The sequence below is a fragment of the Diospyros lotus genome, chromosome 1 (genome assembly GCF_014633365.1).
Source record: "Diospyros lotus cultivar Yz01 chromosome 1, ASM1463336v1, whole genome shotgun sequence".
In the NCBI taxonomy this organism is placed as follows: Eukaryota; Viridiplantae; Streptophyta; class Magnoliopsida; order Ericales; family Ebenaceae; genus Diospyros; species Diospyros lotus.
The window spans coordinates 53,600,634-53,620,658 of record NC_068338.1 but is presented as its reverse complement, the minus strand read 5'-3'; the positions used below and the strand labels follow the sequence as shown (position 1 = coordinate 53,620,658).

General features: G+C 37.1%; 1 protein-coding gene across 1 annotated transcript in view; it reads right to left on the bottom strand.

Annotated features, from left to right (window-relative positions):
- The window catches only part of LOC127796954 (protein ILITYHIA), a 91,604-nt gene that overhangs the window by 36,826 nt on the left and 34,753 nt on the right, over positions 1–20,025 (bottom strand). Inside the window, exons 23-30 of the mRNA XM_052329356.1 lie at positions 18,578–18,742; positions 18,327–18,503; positions 13,146–13,268; positions 12,887–12,967; positions 12,680–12,796; positions 11,266–11,438; positions 9,412–9,489; positions 9,176–9,323 (exon numbers count right to left, since the gene is read on the bottom strand). Coding sequence (XP_052185316.1) covers positions 9,176–9,323; positions 9,412–9,489; positions 11,266–11,438; positions 12,680–12,796; positions 12,887–12,967; positions 13,146–13,268; positions 18,327–18,503; positions 18,578–18,742 — 1,062 coding nt within the window. The remainder of the gene's footprint in view (positions 1–9,175; positions 9,324–9,411; positions 9,490–11,265; positions 11,439–12,679; positions 12,797–12,886; positions 12,968–13,145; positions 13,269–18,326; positions 18,504–18,577; positions 18,743–20,025) is intronic.

Sequence of the window (20,025 nt, the reverse complement as noted above, 5' to 3'; positions counted from 1 at the left end):
CAATGGGGGAGAGTTTAAGGTATTTTTACCCTATCCTCATAGCTATGGCATAAATCCAAGGTTTACTTGTCCTTATACTCATCAACAAAATGGTTTTGCTGAAAGGAAACATAGGCACATAGCATAAATGGAACTTACTTTGTTATCTCATGCCAACATGCCATTTGAAATTTTGGGTTGAAGCCTTCCAAACAGTTGTTCATATTATCAATTTGCTTCCATCTTCTTCTCTCAAATTTAAAATACCTTTTGAACTTCTCTATCACAAGCAACCTAATTACATGACGCTGCAACCTTTTGGCTGTGCTTGTTTTCCTTACCTATGCCCTTATAACAAGCACAATTTTGCCTTTCATTCAACTAAATGCATTTTCATTGGGTATAGTCATGTACAAGTAGGTTATAAATGTTTGCATCCTTCTTGTCGAATTTATATCTCTCGACATGTGCAATTTAATCCAAATGAATTTCCTTTTGATCAAATATTTTCTTCTCCTGCTGCATCTCAACCTTGTCCAAATGGATTTTCTACTCTCTTTTTTGAATCTCTTTCTGCTCCTGCTTCCTCTAAAGTAGCACGACACGTGTCCTCTTCCTTATCAAACACTGCAGTTCCCTCACAATCCACAAATTCTGTCTCTAGTAATTCTCCTACTCCTACTACTGTTGTTTTTCCTCAGCCTTGTCCTAAACTTGCAGCACATAACCCTAAACATACTGCTGCACCTCTTCCTTCTGTTCATCCTATGCTAACTAGGTCCAAGGCCAAGCAGCTTCAGTTTACATCTCCTCATGCCCTAACCAGTTCCCTAGTGTCTAGTTCTGTTCATGAGTCATTTTTAGACTCACAATGAGTTAAGCGTATGGAGGAAGAGTTCAAGTTCATAGCTTGCAGCATAACCATACTTGGGGCTTAGTTCCCTTTTCTGAAGACATGAACCTTATTGGCCGCAAGTGGGTGTATCAAATTAAGTATAATCTTGATGGAACAGTCCTTAAGCACAAGGCTAGGTTGGTAGTCAAGGGTTTTCTTCAAACACTAGGGGCTGATTATGCAGAAACTTTTAGTCCGGTTGTTAAGGCTCCAACTATTCGAGTTTTATTTACTTTGGCTGTTACTTTTGGTTGGGACATACAGCAGGTAGACATTAATAATGCCTTTTTGAATGGAGATTTGACTGAGGAAGATTATATGTCCCAACCTGAAGGGTTTATTGATGCTCGGTATCCCTCCCATGTCTGTAAACTTAGAAAATCTCTCTATGGTACACCAAGTTGAGAATTGCTTTGCAGTCATGGGGATTTGTAAAGGTTGTATCTGATCCCTCACTGTTTATTAAACGTACTTCTAAGTTTGTGTTGTTTGCACTAGTGTATGTGGATGATATATTGATCACCGATTCTAATTCGACCGCCCTATGAATTCTGTTGTTTCACTAACCAATGAGAGTGATTCTTTTGAAAATCCATCTTTATATCGGACAATAATTGGCTCCTTACAATATTTGACCTACACTAGGCCAGATATCTCTTTTGTAGTCAATAAGCTCAATCAATTCTTATCCTCTCCAAAACAACAGCATTGGATAGCTTGTAAACGACTACTTAGATATCTCAAGGGCACTCTTGGTTTAGGCCTCTTTTTCTCACCATCACCTATTGACTTACCACTGGTTGTATATACTAATGCGGATCACACCGGATGTAAGGTTAGTAGGTGACCTACTAGTGGTATTTGTGTATTTCTTGGGCACAATTTGATAATTTGGAGTTCAAGGAAGCAAACAGTGGTTGCTCAATCAGTTGGAGAGGCTGAATATAGAGCTATTGTGAAGGGGTGACTGAAATATTATGGCTGAAATCTCTGTTTTCCAAGCTAGGGTATAAGTGTGGTCCAACACCAATAGTGTGGAGTGATAATATGGCTGCTAAAAGTATTGCTGAAAATCCGATATTTCATTCACACTAAACATATTGAGATTGATGTCCACTTTGTGCGAGAAAAGGTTGAAAATGGTGAGGTTGAAATTCAGTATGTGCCTACTTTACATCAATTAACTGACATCTTCACTAAGGGTTTGCCAAGAAGCAGGTTTCAGTATTTGTGTGACAAAATCAACCTAAAGGAATCACCTATTCAAGCAGCATCAGCTTCTCAAGCTTTTACAGAAAAGCAGTGTTTCATCAGCTTCTCAAGCTTTTGTATTTGATGTTTCTGTTCTTTAATTATGTTGTATAAGTTGCTGTATGTTGTAGCAGTTAGTCTTGGACTTGCCCCTTGCACTTATGTTAGCGCATCTTTGTTATGTCGGTAGCTTAGGCTCTTGCTGAGTATATAATCAGCTTAGCCTTACTTTATCTGCATTCCATTCTCTCTTCTTCAATTTTGAAGTAAAATATTCAGACCATTTCTTCCTCTTCGTTTGTACCTTAATCTATGCCCTAGCTCATAATTTACAATTGGAAACAGGAATACTCAATGCAACCATCTTTTTTGCTCAAAGATCAAAATCTCAAATTTTAGAAGCTTGTTACAATTTCAAAGTGCAAAGACCAGCAGCAGTGTTACATTTGGAAATCATGTCAAATATGAGGCATGACAAAAAGAGAAGGGGGTGGCGGGAGGAAACAAAATGAAAATAAAAAGTGCAAGTGTTTTAAAACATTTTTCCCCAAAGATATATTTGAATCACTATAATCAACAGATTGAGCATGCATGCATACCAAAAAAACAATATATTGTTTGTCATCTATGCATGCCTAACAAATAGAGCATGCCTCATATTACATTGTGCCAACTACCAAAGCAACTTTAAGTCCCAACAACCCCCACAGCCAGATCCACAATATATTTTTTATTTTGAAATGTTTTGAACTTTAAAAATAAATCACAATATGGCAATTGTTCAGCAAATGGCGCAACCTCGAATTTAACTTCGAAAAACTATCCATGCATGCGTACAACTTCAAAATCCAAAACTGAGACAAAATAAAGACAGTTTAAATTAGGAGCAAATTTTTGTTTACAATGAATCATTGGCATTATATTCAAAGACAAAGAACTTACATTTAGATATGTAGAAATAAAAGTATTTTGAATATAGAATATTCTTTGTATATTTTAGAAACTATGTATCTTCTCTGTATATTCCTCTTTCCTTTTAGTTATTTTCCTTTTGTATTATTCTCTTACTCTATAAAAAGAAAAGGGGAATCAACATATAATATATCTTAAGAAATAGAGAAACATATTTTCTCAACTTTGTTTATATGGTATCAAAGCGGAAATTAGGGATTAAATCACAGTCGTACACTGTGAAACCCTAACTTCTTATATTCCTCTGCTATACCCAGGAACCGCCGCCACCCTTACACCGGTCGCCTGTCACCGCTCCATCCTCAGGCCGTCGCCGCCCTTACACCGGCCGCCGCCTCTGAGATCCAGCCATCTCTACCACTGCCGCCACTACTATCGTCGTTGTTCTCCAGTGGGTTCCCACCTTTGGAATGGCCACGACCTCCTAGCCTCTCGAAAAGGTCGGCTTCCATCCATCGCACCTGTCGTTGTTCTTGTTGCCTCTGCATCGCGCATCAGAGCCACCCCTGTCTGTCGTCCTTGGTCGTCGTTCGTTGCCTCTGTCACCCAGATAAGTTCATGTTCTCTATTGTTCAAATTGGGCACCTAGGTACCTAGATCCAAGCACCCAGATCTGTGGGTCACTACTATCGTGCCCAAATCCAGCCACTCCTTGGTCACGCACTGCACTGCCTAGCTTTTGTTGCCACCACTCATACCCTGATCTGGTTGTTTAGCCGCTATGACTGCCTCTGCATCTTCAATCACTCCGGCCCAACAATCTCAGTCCTCTCAAGACCAGTTTCGAGTTCCCAAAAACTCTTCCAACTCACATCCGATACAGATTACGCCCATTCGTCTCAATGGTACCAATTTCCTACGTTGGTCGCAATCTGTCCGTATGTACATTCAAGGTCGGGGAAAGATTGGCTATTTGACTGGCGACACATCAACCCCAGACAGTAAAGACCCACTATATGATATTTGGGATGCCGAGAATTCAATGGTGATGACGTGGCTTGTTAACTCCATGGAGAAAGATATAAGTTCGAACTATATGTGCTTCTCTACAGCAAAGGAACTATGGGATGAAGTCACTGTCATGTATTCCAATTTGGGAAATCAAACACAAATCTACAAGCTCAACTTGAAGCTTGGTGAGATTCAACAAGGTAGTGATGCTGTCACCATATACTTTAATTCTTTAAAGCGTATATGGGAGGACTTAGATCTCTTCAACACATATGAGTGGAAAAAAACAAAAGATTGCAAATATTATCAGAAAATGGTCGGTGCTAACCGGGTATTTAAGTTTCTTATTGGACTCAATGTTGAGTATGATGAAGTTCGAGGGAGGATCATCGACAGAAATCTACTCTCGTCTCTAAGTGAAACTTTTTCTAAAGTTCGGCGTGAAGAAAGCCGAAGATTGGTTATGTTGGGCAAGAAGAAGAGTGGTGAAAGTGGGCTATCTGAAAATATGACGCTCGTGACTACTGATGTTAATGCTGGTGGACAGCATATTGCGAGTCAACGAAAGGCGGAAGAAAAGCCTCGTGTTTGGTGTGATCATTGCAATAAACCACGCCATACTTGAGAGGCATGTTGGGTGCTTCATGGCAAGCCAGCCAATTGGAAGCCTAGATCAAAGCGATCCCAACCTACTACCCATGAAGTTGATGAAAGACCATTCAACAAAGAGCAACTTGATTCAACTTTTGCGACTGCTAAAGCCTAATATGTCCCTTAGTACACCCAATTGTTTATTGGCCTATTCAGGTAGAAATTCCTTTGCCCTATCTAGTTCTTTTCAATCTGTTCCATGGATCATTGATTCAGGAACATCTGATCATATGACTGGTTTATCGCATCTATTCAACTCGTATATTCCTTGTTCTGGTAGTAAAAAAATAAGAATAGTCGATGATAGTCTTTCACCTATCACAAGTAAAGGTCTCATTAAACTCTCTGACAATATTAATCTTCAATCAATACTCCATGTTCCTAAACATGTCTGCAATCTTCTATTTGTTAGTAAACTCTCCAAAGACTCTAACTGTGGTGTTATTTTTTTTTTTATTCCTATTGCATTTTTCAGGCCCAAAACTCGAGGAAGACGATTGGCAGTGCTAGAGAAATAAACCGGCTCTACTATTTGGATGGGGATGTCTTGCGTAATAAAAAAGCTCACGGGTTGAGTGGTGCTAGTTCTACTTCTATTAATAATCAACTAATGCAATGGCATCTTAGACTAGGCCATCCTAGTTTTCCTTACTTGAAATATTTATTTCCTACGTTGTTTAAAGGAGTGGATCTTTCTATGTTTCAATGTGAGAGTTGTTATTTATCCAAAGATCATCGTGTTAAATTTCTTCCAAAACCCTATTGTCCTTCAAAACCATTCTATATGATACATAGTGATGTTTGGGTTCTTCTAAGGTCTTCACATTGTCTAACAAAAAGTGGTTTGTTACTTTTATTGATGATCATACTTAAGTTTGTTGGGTTTACTTACTTGCAAAGAAATCAGATGTGCCTAGAACTTTTAAGAATTTTTTTCATATGATTGAAGTTCAATTTAACACAAAAATCTGTATTCTTCAATCTGATAATGGCATTGAATATTTTAATGAATCTTTGTGGGTTTTTTTAAAAGAAAAAAGAACTTTACATCAATCCACTCGTCGTGAAACTCCCCAACAAAATGGTATTATTGAACGAAAAAATCGACACCTACTAGAGGTTGCCAGGGCCATCATGTTTTCTATGAATGTCCCTAAATACCTCTAGGGAGATACAATTTTAACTGTTTCCTATCTCATCAATCGTATGCCCACTCATGTTCTACGGTTTCAAACTCCCTTATACTCTTTAAAATAACTCTTTCCTCTATGCCGTATATATTCTGAGTTACCCTTAAAAGTTTTTGGACGCACTTGCTTTGTTTATGTTCCTCAAATATTTCGTTCCAAATTGGATCCCACAACTGAAAAATGTGTTTTTCTGGGCTATGCACCAAATAAAAAATGATACAAATGCTTTAATCTTGTCACCAAAAAAACTTATATTAGTATAGATGTGTCTTTCCTCGAAACTCAACCCTAGTTTCTCAAAAATCATCTTCAGGGGGAGCATATTGAGAAAGAAGATAATTTTTTGAATTCTAACGTTAAGGAGGATAATTCCTTAACGTTAAATGTTCCAAACTCCGATTTTGAAATATTTTGATCCTCGTCCTACCATGATTGGTGCTGCCCTCCACTCTGATAAACAACTCAAGGATATAAAATGTTCCAAACATTGTGGAACAGGGTGTGTCTGGTTCACAGGTGCCTAGCGTGATGGGATTGGAATCAGGGGGAGAATTACCACAAACGGATCAAAATATTTCAAAATCGGAGCTTCAGTTTTATACAAGAAGGCAAACCCTGAAGAATACTATCAATCCAAATACTCCTCTAACAATTGAACAATCGACGTCTTCGAATGATGTGCCTTCCGATAGTACTTCTTCTTCTCATGGTAACTCTAAACTCACTCCTTCAAATTATTCTTCATTTGACTTGTCTGATCTTGATGTCCCTATTGCTACTAGGAAATGAGTGAGATCTTGTACCAAACACCCGATTGCTAAATACCTATCGTACCAAAAATTGTGTAATTATCATAAGGCCTTTCTTTCAAATATTTCTAACATGCATGTCCCAAGAACAATTCAGGATGCCCTTGGTGACCCAGATTGGATGTTAGCAGTCCAGAAGGAAATGAGTACTCTTAGAAAGAATGGAACTTGGGAGATTGTGAACAAACAAGAAGGCAAAACAACGGTAGGTTGTAAGTGGGTATTTACTATAAAATGTAAGGCAAATGGAAGCATAGAAAGATACAAAACAAAGGATGGTTGCTAAGGGATTCACCCAAACATACGGCATCGACTATCAAGAAACATTTGCTCAAGTAGCTTTAATAAACTCCATTCGAGTTCTCCTCTCCCTTGTAGTGAATTTTGATTGGCCACTCCACCAATTTGATGTAAAGAATGCATTCCTAAATGGTGATTTAGAAGAAGAAGTGTTGACGGATCTTCCACCAGGATTTGAGAAGAGTCTCGGTACAAACAAGGTATGTCGTTTAAAAAAATTCTTGTATGGTCTAAAACAGTCTCCGAGAGCATGGTTTGAAAGATTTGGAAAGGCAGTGAAAAGCTATGATTACATTCAGAGCCAAGCAGATCACACACTGTTCTTCAAGCACGCTAGTGACGGTAAGAAAGCAATTTTAATTGTGTATGTGGATGATATAATAATGACTAGTGATGATAAGGGAGAGATCGAAGAGCTTAAGAGGAGAGTAGCTCATGAGTTCGAGATCAAGGACTTGGGTCCTCTAAAGTACTTTCTTGGGATGGAATTTGCAAGATCTAAAGAGGGGATCTTTGTCAACCAACGTAAGTATATACTAGATTTACTCAGTGAAACAAGAATGCTTGGGTGTAAGGTTGTTGAAACTCTCATTGAATCCAACTTAAAACTTCAACCTGCCAAGGCCAAGAATGTGGTAGAAAAGGAGAAAAATCAAAGACTTATGGGTAAACTTATCTATCTATCTCATACTCGACCAGACATAACTTTTCTGAAAGTTTTGTAAGTCAATTTATGCACTCACCTGATTCACAACATTTTGAAGCTACCTATAGAATTCTGCAGTACCTAAGGGAACCCCTGGGAAATGTCTACTTTTTATAAAATGTGCACATCTTCATATAGAGGCTTATACAGATGCAGACTGGGTAGGCAGTGTAACTGACAGAAGACCTACATCAGGGTATTGCACCTTTGTGGGAGGCAATCTTGTTACTTTAAGGAGAAAGAAACAAAATGTGGTGGCCAGAAGCAATGCTGAAGCTGAATTTCGCGCAGTTGCCCATAGTATTTGTGAGGTCATGCGGATAAAGAGGCTTCTATCAAACTTGAGGGTCTCCACTTCCCTACCAGCTAAAGTTTATTGTGATGATAAAGTTGTAATCTCTATTGCTCATAATCCAGTTCTTTATGACAGGACGAAGCATGTAGAGGTGGATAAACACTTTATTAAGGAAACAAATTGATAATGGAGTAATTTGTATGCCCTACATTCCAACAGTTGACCAAGTCGCTGATATTCTTACAAAAGGATTACATAAAACTCAGTTTGAGAAACTTGTGAGCAAGCTTGCTATGAAAAATATCTTCAAGCTTGCTTGAGGGGGAGTGTAGAAATAGAAGTATTTTTAATATAGAATATTCTTTGTATATTTTAGAAGCTATGTATATTCTGTGTATATTCCTCTTTCCTTTTTATTATTTTCCTTTTGTATTATTCTCTTCCTCTCTAAAGAGAAAAGAGGAATCAACATATAATGTATCTTAAGAAATAGAGAAACATATTTTCTCAACCTTGTTTATAAGATACATAAAGTTTACAAATTTGCACAACTCTTTTCCTTTTCAATGACAAATTTGCACAGATCTTAACACCTGCACTGCACATGCACGGTTTTGTGGAGAAATGAAAATAATAAATAAGCAACTGTCAGAAAAGAAAACCATGCCAGGGACACTGCAAATTATGATAGCATGACTGGCTCTCCTAGTTACAGCCAGTCGCTAAATAGATCATATTAAGTGGTTAAATTTTCAAAAACCAAATTTTACACTCTACATCCTAACGTTTCTAAACTATAGTTAGTTAAGTGATTATGAATTCATTCCTTCAAGGCCATTCCAACATTTCAAACTTAAGTCAATTATTTTGCAGTTCCATTTTTCTTTAATACTAAGTTGACCGAATGAATGCAATAAATATATGATTTTAGTTTACATTACAGCTGTAGAAGAAAATGATGGGAGAGTAAACCATTGATCATTAAAAGAAAAGCTTCAAAATTTGCTTGTTTGTCCACGCAGCCACCCAACAACTATTGTGAAAAATATGGTGTTCAAGCAAACCATAAATGGAAGATTACTTACACCCTAATATATTCTGACCTTCATTATCAATCATCCACATATATATATATATATATATATAAGAATGAGCATGCATAGCTGAGATTATAACCTTCAGAAGTGACGGGAGAACAAGCTTGACTCCCTGAGCAGTAAGCTGAGACATCATGGCACGAGCCGCACATTCAGCAGCATCTCGAACAGCAACAACTTGATCAGAGAAAGAAACAAGAAGTAAAGGTAACATTTGAATTACATACCTGAAGACAAGCAAAAGAACAGTAGGAATTAGCTCCATATTCAGGCAACCTGGAAAATACCATCTCGGGAAAATAGTTTTCTACTTACGGTTCAAACAATTTTCCAAGTTTCTCACAAAGGCATTCAAATGCCAGCAAGGCTCCTTCACGGTATTTTGCAGAATTCCTACAATCTCAAAATAAATAAACAAACAGATTCCATTATTCATTATCTGTGACATGTAAACATTTTTCCATCATCAGCAAAGCCATGAATAATATAAGTTCATATGTCCACAGAATGCTGACTAAAAGAACTGAAAAATATATAAAGGCAGGAAGAAGCCCCTCATTAAAACATTACAACATGAAAGCAACATAAACTTGAGCCCAGTAAAGAACCAATTTGAAACTTCAATATTATAGGCTCCCATTTTGGCGCAAAATGGCTCTACTTCCAATGTCAGATGTGCCAATTGCAACTCAAAATGTTGAGAAAAGGAAGATAAACAAATCAGGCAATCAGTTGCCAACTTCCATTTGGTCTACTGAGACAAAATTATCACATCTAGCAAATGGAGTCCAAAACTAGCTGCTGCATATGAGGCATGGAACAAGATTCCAGTCTCCTCAGTCAAGACAAACTTTCATGCCTTCGTACAATCTAGATTGGTGCCTCATGGTAATGGTTTTCGGAATGAAAGTGCCAATAGAAGGATGCCACTCCATGGAACAATACACTTAATGGAGATTCCTCAATAACAAAAGATCAAAATATCATTCTTGTGTCAACTAGCTGATAATCAATCTCAAAATAATCTCCTCGCAGAAATGCCACAAGGGAAAACAGTAAAACATAAAAAAATATAAAAATCAGATGGAAACTAAAAAGTGATGTCTAAAATATGTTTAGAGAAAAAGATCAATAACTAAACAATCAAACAGAAGGATATTAAGCACAAGGGTATGTGTCTATTAAATATGAAGGTTCCATCAAATAAGAATTAAAAAATTACACAGAAAGTGCTCTGATATGCAGCAGGTCGTCAGGGCACAAATGATTAATTCATTTCTGTAACAACATTACGTACAAGATTCAGTTCAAAATCAGAAGGATATATGGTTATAGGAGAAGGCTCACAAAAAAACGCTAGATTGTAGAAGGATGAAAAATAACCAGATAGAAGTACTAATACAAAATAAGGTACACTTGTAATGATGAAGAAGAACAGAAAGAGATATTTGGCTCCCAAACCAGTAATGAGGGCCTTAATATTTATTTCATTTTACAATACATATTTTTGTACAACAAGAGCAACACAAGCCTTAATCCCATTAGGCAGGATCAGTTACATGGATCTCTACTAAACCAATCATCTACACATAACAAAGAAAAGGTAAAAATGAAATGATCTTTCTAGTTTTTTTCCTTTTTTTTAATATAAATAGAATGACTCATTTTATCATTATAATAGAAGAGGAAAATAAAATAATTTTTCTAAATTAATATTCATATTGTTGAAATAACCTAAGACGAAGCTTAGGATAAAACAACAATATACCAAGCCTTTATCCGGGATCAACTACATGAATTATAGGTCTCCAATCATTTCTATCTACAGCCAAAGAATCTCAAGGTAGTGAAGAAGAAAAAGACAGACTTTCCCTAAAACCAAGAATATCACCAAATTACAACACAATAAACAACCTAATAAATAGTTCAGATGGCAAATTAATCCTGTGCATGAAGGTATCGGCTACATTAGACAAGCTAACTCCATAAATTACAGTGAATGTACAATTTAAATATATAAACCAATGGGTGACATATACGTGCATATAAAGTAAGATCCTCTTTTACTCAAATACTCAGTAGCACATCTAACTAAAAGTTAGTCAATCTTGTCAATGTAGACAAACAAAACCATGGATACTAAAATAACATAATTGACACAGCACAAACCTGTCTGCAAAACCTTCTTGTAGTGCTGCCACGATACCATACTTCTTGAGGCATGAAATTCCAAATCCCTTGACAACACCAGAAAGTCCAAATGCTGCTCCACGGCGCTCCCCATATTTATCACTCTTCATTAGTTGATCCAAAAGCCTAGAAACAAGTGCTGGCGCATCTTCCTAATCCAAGAAAATAAAGCATGTAAAAGGAAATATAAAAGGCCAATTCAGAAAATGCACAATTTAAATGAAAACTAATATATACAAAAAATCATGAGATTGATAAAAAGCTAATAGTGACAGCATCTAGTAAGAAAACAAGTGCAAAGATCACATACCAACACCAAAAACTAATCCTTACAATGAAGGAACACACTAAAACATAGGGGCACAACATGAAAAGGAGAAAAGCAGACAGAAATGTAACTCTTGCCAAAAAAAAGTGTCAGGTTTCACAGAATCAAAGTGTATTCAAGGTTGCGCTTCAAACAAGCCTAGAGAAATCCATTAAAACAATGGAAATCTCAAAATAAGATGAGCAACACAATGAACCAAAAACATGGATATAATAAAATGCAGTATAAAATTGTCGATAAAGCTAGGTTTTCAAAAATACCAAAACAAAATAGGTACATTTATTTGTCCCAAATGCATAAATAAGCTTAGAACAAACAGAGTTCACATAGAAAATATCCCCGTTTAACCTAAATCTACATATTCTACCAGCTCAACAAGTCTGCCCCCAATCATCAAATGTACCATAACCTTGCATATATATAGGATGAATTGCACATAAACATATTTTCTTTACCTCCATAGTAAAGGAAAGTCAGTGAGTGTGTGTAGACTGACAAAAAATGAAAATTGAACACATTGAAGCCCACAGATATTAGACTGGGCTGGCCTACTAAACTCTATACCAGGGTATCAGCTCAGATTTAGAAAAATATGTTATACAGAACAAAATAATCTTCAGAAGATTGAAAGCACAAATTCTTCAGAATACATGTTCTGAATGGCAGATTCGGCAGATTCAGTAAATACTTTGACAATTTCCATGGCAGATTCAAAAATGAAGTAAAATTCTAATCTAAAAATATCTTTTTTTCAGAGTAATCTAAAAACTGTCTCCTAGAAAAACCCAGGATAACAAGAGAGATGCTGTTGGGCATCAAACTGTGGTCCAAACATATCTGTTTCAGGGAATGCTTGTGGCCACTGAGTAATAGAAGCTGTGTAAAAATCACAGAAATGAGAACCAAGCCGTTTTATGCAGTGCTTCCTGCGAAACAAATACAAATTCAACTCCGAGTAGCTGGTTCTCAAAAGCATTCTGTCAAACGGACAGAATCAAACAGGAAGCAATAAAAGAAAACCAGCTCCACAATCCAGATCCTTTCATTAAAAACCCTTTTACATACTTGCTTTGACTGCATAAGTGGAGATAAGCAGGTTGAGACAGCCCGTTGAACCGATTCAGAGGGAGTGTTTAGCACATCCAACAACTTCTCTACAACAGCATGAACCTTAGGATCATCCTGTTCAGATAATGTGTCAATGCTAAACTGGATACTAAAGAAGGTAGCAATATTTACTGAAAAACAAATATAAGAAAATAAAATTCACACCTTTGCCAGATGCTTTGCCAATGCTCCAGTGAAAATAACTACTCCTTCACGAACCAGATCATATTTTTCTTCATCAGGTGCCTAAACAAAGACAATAAGAAAAATAAGAATATTTAACAGCTCTAGTGAGATATTATTAGACGAACACGACTTACTAGTCCCACGAACAAAGACATACACAAGTATCTTAGCATAAAAAATCGAAGTACACAATGCTTAGATTTCAAATATAAGTTTGCGACTTCAAGGAAATACTAACCTTCTTGTTTAAATAGTTCTCAAAAATTGGAAACAACAGAGACACATTGTCTCTTCCATGCTTATCAATAATCATAATACCAGCATTAATCATTCTTCCTCGAACATCTCCATTAGTATCAGCCTGAAGTTTGAAAGGTCAATCAATTCAGTAAGAGATACATTTAAAAAGCAGATATTATCACGAATAACTATCTCATCAATTCATGAAAGTAGTTTTCCATCATTTTGCGCATTTTTCCAATTGAAGCATTCATGATGCGGTCACCAATCAAGACTCGGCCCAAGGTCAACCCACCAAACCGGAACAGTATCACCAAAATAGTAGCGCCATAATGTTATTTTAATACTTCTTAAATTTTAGAATTCTACTTGATTTAGGATTATACTCCATGTTTCTACTTAATTTAGGATTCTAATTCATGATTTTACTTGATTTAGGATTCTACTTCATGTTTGATTAGGGTTTTATTTTTATTAGGATTCCAGTTAAGTTTTATTTATGATTTATTTCTATTAGGATTCTAATTAGATTTTGTTTTCCAAATATTATATGAATTTGGATTAGCCAAATACTATAAATATCCCTAGAATCTAGAGTTTGTAATCAAGTTTTTCTCAATACAATTTCAGCAACCTATTTGGGTTTTCTTAGCAAAACAGTCTTGTTTTTGCGTTTTCTTAAAAGCCAAACTTCGGCCATTGAAGTTTGTTCTTTCAAGGGTTTATTTTGGTGTGTTTTTTTCAGACCCACGCTATACGCTGCGTCAGGTGGTATCAGAGCGGTTCATCAACCAATCAGATGGCCAATCTTGAAGGTAACGGTAGCAACCAGCCTCGTGACGGTGATCGGGGGCTGCTCGCAGTTTGGAGAGCAATCAAAGAACAACGGGAAATAACTCGTACAATGGAGCACCAATTGGAGCGAATCCGCAACCAATTGGGCGTTTTACAACGAGTTAAGGATAATCGAAACCGGACTAATGGCATGAATCAAGCCGGCTATGTTAAACCGGGAAGACCAGCCATTAATCCTGTCCTCATTAATCCTAGAAGACCAATGGTGGATGATAGCGACGATGAGGATGATCTTGGCGTATGATAGCCAACCCTAGTGGTAAAAGGGTTAGGAGGAATGCACAACAACACAACCATTGGGGAAACGATGAGTATAAACTAAAGAATGGTTTTTCGATGAGTTTGGAGCTTGATTTCAAAGATTATGTTGTCCCAGCAACCTCAACGTCTACAAACTCAGGTCTGATTTATGCTACTAACATGACAAAAACTTCAAGGTTATTGACTCATACTGGGGTATTTTCCAGTCCCGAGGGCTCAAGCATTGCTTCACAACCCAATGATGGTGGCGTTTCTTCTTATCGACTTGTGACTGTAAAAGAGATGGAGGTCATGGTAGCAAATCCTTCTACAGTTTATTCAAGCTCTAGCATGGTTGAATCTAAGGCAATAAGAACATATTCACCTTCGCAATTGCAAAAGCAAGATGGTCACATGGGTCTCTTTGTGGATAGGGGTGTTGGATCTCCTAGGCTAGTTAACTCAACTGCTGCTATAGCTGATCAAGTGCTTCGACCAAAAGAGGATTCAAGCGTCAATATTTTAAGTGATGGAGAGACTGCTGGTAGTCATGGAATAAGCTTTTATTCGAAACAATTGCAAAAGAATGCTTCTCCTGACAAGAAAAATCTACGAATGAATTCAGAAACCGTTAAGGAGTCAAAATCAAGAAAGCTAATGAGAGGAGAAAGACTTGTGATAAGATCTACCAAATTAGAGAATCGCTTAAGATGGAATGTTCAACATCCTCAATCTAATAGTAATAATACAATGGAGGTAGAGGGCAACAAACATAGCAATGGTTGGACCCATGCCAATGCAGATATGGCTAAGAAGGGGAGGAATGTCTTTGCTCATGTTCCCTTAGCAGAAAAGTTCAAGCAGTTCAGGAAGGTGTCAAGCAAAGGTTGCACAAATAAGAAGTACAAGGCGATAACTGACAAGCATAGAAAACACAAGGTATTTGAGATTAGAGATGAAGTCATGATATTCTTGAAGAATGAACTGATTCCAGCAGGACAACAGAACAAGCTCAAGCGAAAGAAGAATGATCCTTACAAGATTACAAAGAAGATAAATGATAATGCTTATGTTGTGGATTTGCCTAATCATATGGGTATTTTCAAACATTCAATGTGGCTAATCTCTCTTCGTACTTACCGGATGTGGATTTGTCCAAACAGGATTAAAATTTGAGGTCGAATTTTTTCTCAAGTGAAGGTGAATGATGCGGTCAAGAATCAAGACTCGGCCCAAGGCCGACCCAACCAAACCGGAACAGTATCACCAAAATAGTAGTGCCATAATGTTATTTTAATACTTCTTAAGTTTTAGAATTCTACTTGATTTAGGATTCTACTTCATGTTTCTACTTGATCTAAAATTCTAATTCATGATTCTACTTTATTTAGGATTCTACTTCATATTTCTACTTGATTTAGGATTCTACTTCATGTTTGATTAGGATTTTATTTTTATTAGGATTCCAGTTAACTTTTATTTATGATTTGTTTCTATTAGGATTCTAATTGGATTTTGTTTTCCAAATATTAGATGGATTTGAATTAGCCAAATACTATAAATATGTCTAGAATCTAGAGTTTGTAATCAAGTTTTTCTCAATACAATTTCAGCAACCTATTTGGATTTTCTTAGCAAAACAGTCTTGTTTTTGCATTTTCTTGAAAGCCAAGCTTCGGCCATTGAAGTTTGTTCTTTCAAGGGTTTATTTTGGTGTATTTTTTTCACACCCACGCTACACGCTACGTCAATTCACCTTGAAGTCCCGAAGTAAAAGAAACCCCCACCCACCAGAATCAGATACAATAATATTTCAATAAATGCATCAAAAACACATTATGACAAACTGGCTATGAAAGGGGAGGCAAAATGAAAAGCATTTTGAGTGTGTGAGCTTTTTTTTTTAACTTTTCTTTCGTGGGGGCAACGAGGTTGTGATGGGGGTAGATGCTAGCTTGGGTAGGGTTGCAATCAAACCAAGCCGAGCCAAGCTTCATTGAGCTCAAGCTAGGCTCGGCTTGTCAATTTCTTGGCTAGAGCTTGAGCTTGGCTTGAGCACATACTGGCAAAGATAGGGGGTGTGTGACGGCAAGCGGTGACAGTATAATGGTGGGAGGCAGCAATAGGCGACGGCATCAAAACAGGGGTGTGTGCAGCGACGATAGTGCACAAATGGTGAAGGTAAAACAATGGAAGGCAGCATGCTATGGCGGTGGAAGGCAGTGGTTCAGCCTCAAATGGAGGCTTTCAACGACAATAATAGGTAGGGTTGCAAATGAGCCGAGTTGTTAGGGCTCAACTCGGTGTTTGGCTAGGAAAAAACTCATTTGAGTCCATTAGTTAAGGTATACGAGACGAAGTTGAGCCTAACTTTGAAACTTGAATTGTAAATTAGCCAAGTTTGAACTCAGTAAATCTCGGCTCGTTAGCTCGCGAGTTGGCTTTATTAGAGGCTCGTGAACTGACTCGATTAGAAGTTCATGATTAAATATAATAATATATGTATGTATAAAATATTAGATATATATTTTATAAATATATTATTTAATATACATAAATATTATTATATTATTTATTAAATTATATATTATACATATTATTATTAATCCCCCCCCCCCCCCGGTACTTTCTCTCCCTTCTTTGTTCCTTTCTCTACCCAAGAACCCCCACTCTCCCCCCAAGAAACCCACCCACCTTTTCCCTTCCTCTCTCCTCTCTTCTTCCCTTCCTTGGCCAACCGATACTCTTCTTCTCCAGCCCTCTTCCCTTTGCCGCCTTCCTCTTGCCGTCGCCACTGCCATGTGTCTCACTGCCGCCTTTTCTTCTGTAGCCCTCTTTTGTTCGCCGCCTTCCTCTCGTCTTAGCCACCTTACTTCTCGCCACCCCTCCTCTTACAGCCTTGCCTTTTGCTATCGACCGCCGCTCATCCTCCATCTCCGCCGCTGCACACTTCTCCCTCTGCTTCCGCTACAGCATACCCTCCTCTATGTGGCGAGCCCGAGCTAGACTCGTCAACCGAATTGACGAGTTGAGCTCAAGCTCGGTTCATGTTAACCAAGCTCTAGGCTCGACTTGAGCTTGAGCTTGAGCCTGTGCTAAGGTTTGCTGAGTCGAAATGAGCTTAGCGAAGCTTGGCTCGACACAGCTCAAGCTCGATTGCAACCCTAACAGTAGGTTCTGACTGTGGACGATGTCCGTGCTTGCCTCTTGCTCTTGGTTTGTTTCCTCTTCAATCTTCTTCACTTTTTAGGGTTTTTAATTTAGACAACAATTTATATAACGTTTGGCTAAACCTAATTTGCTATTTTGCTTTATTATATACGCATATATTACATTATGTTAAATGATTAAATTAATATACATAATAATTTTAAACATATTCAATTTAATTATATTATTATAATAATTTAAAGCTTGATAACTCTATGTTAAATAATATATTTATAAAATTATAAATAAATGTATTAATATATTTATAAACGAGCTTGTTCACGAGCTATTCACGAACTTCTAATCAAACATGTTTACAAAACCTCTAATCAAGCCTATTAGTATTCATGAGGATCTAATCGAACATGTTCTTAAGCTTTAACAAACCAAGTTTTATTGAACTCAAGCTCGGCTTGACTCGTTTACAAATCGAGTTTCAAAATTATGCCCAAGCTCGGTTCGCTTATCTTAACAAACGAACTTTTGTCGACCCAAACACCAAGCCACTCGTGAATGGCTTGGCTCATTTTTCAGAAATATGGTGTCATGCAAAGTTCTCATAGTCCATTTAATAAGGAGAAACAGGCACTCCCACAAGCTATCATCCAAGATTTTATAATAACAACATACCATAAGCCTTTATCCCATTATGTGGGGTTGGCTACATGCAGTCTAGCTAGCTAGTCATTTTTGTCCACACCCTTATCTTCTATAAAGTAAAGTTAATCCAGTAACAATTTAATATAAAAAAATCCACACTTCTATTCTCTCTATCACATTACTTCTAAAAAATTTCTAATCAGCAAACATAGCAAAGCAAGGCAAAATGTTATGAAATATTTGTCAAAAATGTGGTAACAAACACAAATCTTACCAGTGCTCGTGATATCAGAAACGTCATAACAGCAGGAAGGTCTTTGGTTCCAAGTACATCTGCTGCTGAAAGTAGTGCCAAAGCAATTCCTTGTCTGCCTATCCAACCAGCACCAATATCATCCTGACCAAAGCCAATATCTTGAATGTACAACGAAAACAAAGTCGAAAGGCACTCCTGAAAACATAATCAATCCATAAGAACCAACACTGGAACTTCTTACATGCATGAAGGTTCAAATTCATCATCACCTGTATCGTATCTGGGCTTTCATCCAAAGCAGCAGATAATGCCTCTGCAGCAGCCAATCGAACATTATAGTTAATGTGTGAAAGAGATTTGAAAAGTCCAGAATAATCTGTTCCAAAGTCAAAACCATAACGATCCCATATATCCTCTGCTACTTCTGCAACCGACTGAACCAATGGCAGGAAACAGACCATACATTAGTAAGAATGACCAAGCAAACAGAACCAACAAACAGACAGTGAACAAATGATACACAACAAAAACTGCAGTGCATTTCTTTTGATTACTTTATCAAAAAACAACAATGGCACACCATAAATCATTGGTGATCATTTCCAATTCAAATAAGGATTTCACAATCCCCAATGGTGCCCTTTTCTTGCCAAGGTCACACGTGGAGAATAACCAAACTACAGAGAAGGTGTTCCAAAGTGTACAACACCACAGTCACCTATGATTTCACAAGTAATACGGAACATGTACAGGGAAAGAATGCCTCGAGAGTGTAATGGACATGATTTCAAAAACCAAGTTGTCAGAAAGATAGACGCATTCAGTATGATCAACATTCAAAATGCATAATCCAAGTTTATTATCCATGCATTTTTTTTCCCTTCCATCAGGATAATATCGTATGCAGAACCACAAAGACCAAGGTACTTCTTCTTGGATGTGCTTTGTGAGTTCATCCACCACAAGAGCAAAAAGGTAAGGACTCAATGCAAATCCTTGATATAATCTGACTGTGATGAGGAAAACCTCAGTATATGCTTCACGAATCCTAACACACATTTCTACTTGATGATATGTGTCCTTAATAACTTGTAAGAAGCAATCCCAACTTTTTTCTTTTCCAACACCTTCAACAAGACTTCTCTGGTGACTTTGTCATATGCTTTTTCCAATTCTATAAAGACCAAATGCAATTTTTTTTGTTTATCTTTAGACCTTTCCATTAGTAACTCAATAAATAGATAGTTTCCACTATTGACCCATTAGCCATCAATTCAAATTGGATTTTGAAGACCTTAGTTCCTTTCCTTAGCCTTTGCTCAATTACCCTCTCGAAGTTTTAGTGTGGTGCATTAGGTAAATCCATTTATAATTTTCACAACTTTGAACATCTCCTTTATTCATATAAGGGTAAAATGCACCAAGACCCCCTATGGTTTGGGCCATTTGCACAGAGACCCTCTCCACTTTAAAAATGCCTCTAGAGGTCCCTATGATCTAGTTTTTCTTCTTTTTTTTTCCACAAAGTGCCCCTTTAATACTTAAGCCCTAGTTAAGCTAAATTAAATGTTAAGTTAAACGAAGGCCCTTATTAAACCAAAATAAAAATAAAAAAATCAGGGAAGAAGAAGAAGAAGAGGAAGAACTGGAAAAGAAGATGAAGACGAATCATAGAAGACAAAGAAAAGGAAGAAGAATCAGGCAAGAAAAAGAATGT